Source organism: Barbus barbus, assembly GCF_936440315.1.
Source record: "Barbus barbus genome assembly, chromosome: 22".
Lineage (NCBI taxonomy): Eukaryota > Metazoa > Chordata > Actinopteri > Cypriniformes > Cyprinidae > Barbus > Barbus barbus.
Window position 1 is genome coordinate 27,163,907 of NC_136750.1, and position 3,083 is coordinate 27,166,989.

A 3,083-nucleotide genomic window follows, 5' to 3' on the forward strand; every position below is an offset into this window, starting at 1 on the left:
GAATAATGACATCATCGAGGCGCGCCGGCGTCCTATAATGTTTGCGCACGGGGAATAATGGCGATGTGCACAATATTACGATGTGCTTCTGTTAGTTTGACCTCCTCTCTGCCTCGACTGTCAAACAGAAACGCTCTGACTCCAGCTAGACTGCTGGCGAGGACATGCTATAAAAGACCCCTGAGCACCACCACTCGATTCTGCGCAGGTATTCAAACTTATGAATGTTTACAGGCGACTCGCGTGAAAGTTTAGATCTGTTTATCGGTGCACTAATGTTGCAATCATTTTCAGATGCTATGGTAGTGATGAACTGTATTACATGCACCTTTGATTCCTTTTCTCTGTCATTCAGCAGCACTGAAGTTCACAGACAAACACGAGTGGGTTCGCGTGGACAGTGGTGTGGCAACAGTGGGCATCAGTAATTTTGCACAGGTTAGATTGGTTATTAATTTTTATAGGAAGAGTTGTCTTTGGACCGTATTGTCATGGTTTATAATGTTCCCAGGAGGCACTGGGGGACGTGGTGTACTGTGGGCTCCCTGAAGTTGGTATAAAGTTATCACAGTCTGGTAACTATTCTTGCTCTGCTTTTGAAAAACTTGTATCCTACTGTGAATGTGCTCTTTACAGAACAGCTATTTATAACAAAATACAGTTAGTAGTAAATCAAGCACATATTGTGATCAATTATTATTTTTGTTTGTTTATTATTGATATCTGTACCGTAGATGAATTTGGTGCTCTGGAGAGTGTTAAAGCAGCGAGTGAGTTGTACTCTCCTCTGACGGGGGAGGTGACCGATGTCAATGGCGCCTTGGCAGACAACCCAGGACTGGTCAACAAATCTTGTTATAAAGACGGTGAGACATTACTTCAAACTCATTTGGACTCAAACTGGCCTGGAATCTTTCAACTTAAAGGAATAGTTCACCCAAAAATGAAGATGAACCCACCCTCAAGCCATCCAAGATGTAGTATTTGTTTCTTCATCTGAACAGATTTGGAGAAATGTAGCATTGCATCACTTGCTCACTAATGGATCCTCTGCAGTGAATGGGTGCCGTCAGAATGAGAGTCCAAACATCTGATTAAAACAACACAAGTAATCCACGCTTCTCCAGTTCATCATCAGTCTTGTGAAGCAAAAAGCTGCATATTTGTAGGAAACAAATCCATCATTAAGATGTGGAAGATAAATCTAAAATACGAGTCCATAATCCATTATAACGCTCTTGCAGGGAAAAAAAAATTCATCATCTGTTGTCCTCTCACATCAAAATCATTTATTTGTTCTTGATGGATTTGTTTCTTTTAAACATGAAGCTTTTTGATTCACAAGATATTAATTGATAGACTGGAGTCATGTGGATTATTTTGTTGTTTTAATCAGCTATTTGGACTTTCATTCTGACGGCACCCATTCACTGCAGAGGACCCATTGTTGATCAAGTGATGTAATCCTGTTCAGATGAAAAAACAAATTCATCTACATCTTGGATGACCTGAGGGTGAGTAAATTTAAGTCTTGTGATCAGATTTAAGTAATAGTTATTTTAAAAAAAAATGCATTTTGTCTTTAAGTGTGTGTTTTGTTCAAGGCTGGCTGATGAAGATGACCGTATCTATTCCTGAGGAATTGGATGGACTGATGGATGAAGCTGCTTATGAGAGATACATCAAATCTATAGAGGACTAGAGTGTGCTGCTGGCATGATGCATATGGGGGAGAATTTAAAAACAGTCAATTAAGGAATGTTTATAGTAGTTGATTTAGTTTAGATGTTCTCCTAAATTACATTTTCCCATCCACCCACACCCAGCCACTGGAGGGGACCACATGGACAACATTATGCATTTCGCTTGGAAAACAACAAGCAAACCTGGTTGGATTGAGCCAGTTACTGTATGTAGCCACAGAGACACAGTTGCATCTCTTTTGTAGATGTTATACTGTTCCTATAAAAGCTTGCCATTGCTTGGAATAAGCTACAAATAAAATGAAGTACGAATGACACCCAATGTCCAGTCTGAGGACAGCTATGAAAACTGGTGAAATCTGTGTTAGTTTTAAAGACTCATAACTGAGTTAAAGTGATTAACAACATTAAACATCTATTTAAATCACTTATCTGCTTTAAATGGTTTTATTGCATTAGAAATATTGCTTTTTGATGCCAAATGTGCATCTCACAGAGTTCTAATTTACAATATAAAGAACCCAATGTCTGCAAATGAATTATTTTTAGTACAGTTTTATAAAATACCTTTAAAGAAATGTTCAATATCATAAATGTGCTCAATATAAAAGAGGTTCCAACACCATGATGGATGTGTTTGTACAGGAGAAGAAATTTGCTCATGCTGTATTTATAGCCAACATTTTCTTAATATAGTTGCTTACAAGTCAAAAGTTATTCTGATATCTAGATTTATTAAAATAACTTTTTTAATGTCATATCTACCAGGTAAAAACCGTAAGTCTGATAACTTAAAGTGATGATACATTATCTAACACACAAGCAATAATAATAGTCCATCTAAATAGGTCATTTTGTATTACTTTTTTGTTTGTTTACTTGAGTCTTTAAAAAGTATGTATAACGTTTGTAAAGTTAAAGGCACTAAGGGCTGGAATACACTACACAACTTAAAATCTGAGCAGATTTAGTTAAGATAAAAACTGGACAACATACACTAAACGTCTGAGGATCACACACTACCAGACTTTTCAAAACACAAGCTCACAAAAAACAAGTTTTTCATTGCTAGGAGACATATTCCAAATGAAAACAATGTAACTGCATCCAAATATACCTACTTCCATACTATATAGTATGCAAAAACAGTACGTAAAATGTATGCATGTCTGATTTCATATTACTTAAAAAGCAGTAGACGAAAAGTATCCAGATTAGTGCGCGAGTGTCTGTCTAAAAGTGAAGTGGAGCATAGCCTTTGTGGACTGCGCATCTGATGGACACTTTACTATCCCATGAGGCCACAGGAGAGGATTTGTGAATGGTAGTGAAGTGACCCAACTGACACTGGTAGGTCATGTGATAATGAAAACATGGCGG

The 3,083-nt window shown here is 37.4% G+C and overlaps 1 protein-coding gene across 3 annotated transcripts; it reads left to right on the plus strand.

The window, feature by feature from the left end:
• LOC306888206 (glycine cleavage system H protein, mitochondrial-like) lies at positions 1 to 2,132 on the plus strand. 3 transcript variants are annotated; one of them, XM_079446399.1, is made up of 5 exons: positions 1 to 208; positions 356 to 438; positions 512 to 575; positions 735 to 866; positions 1,588 to 2,132. In XM_079446399.1, exons 1-5 carry the CDS (start codon positions 58 to 60, stop codon positions 1,611 to 1,613), a joined length of 456 nt encoding a protein of 151 aa, XP_079302525.1. In that variant the 5' UTR covers positions 1 to 57; the 3' UTR covers positions 1,614 to 2,132. The 3 variants fall into 3 exon arrangements, with proteins under 3 accessions (XP_079302525.1, XP_079302523.1, XP_079302524.1); XM_079446397.1 differs by having other exon boundaries at positions 1,605 to 2,132; XM_079446398.1 differs by having other exon boundaries at positions 23 to 208; positions 359 to 438; positions 1,605 to 2,132.
• The last annotated feature ends 951 nt before the right edge of the window (positions 2,133 to 3,083 follow it).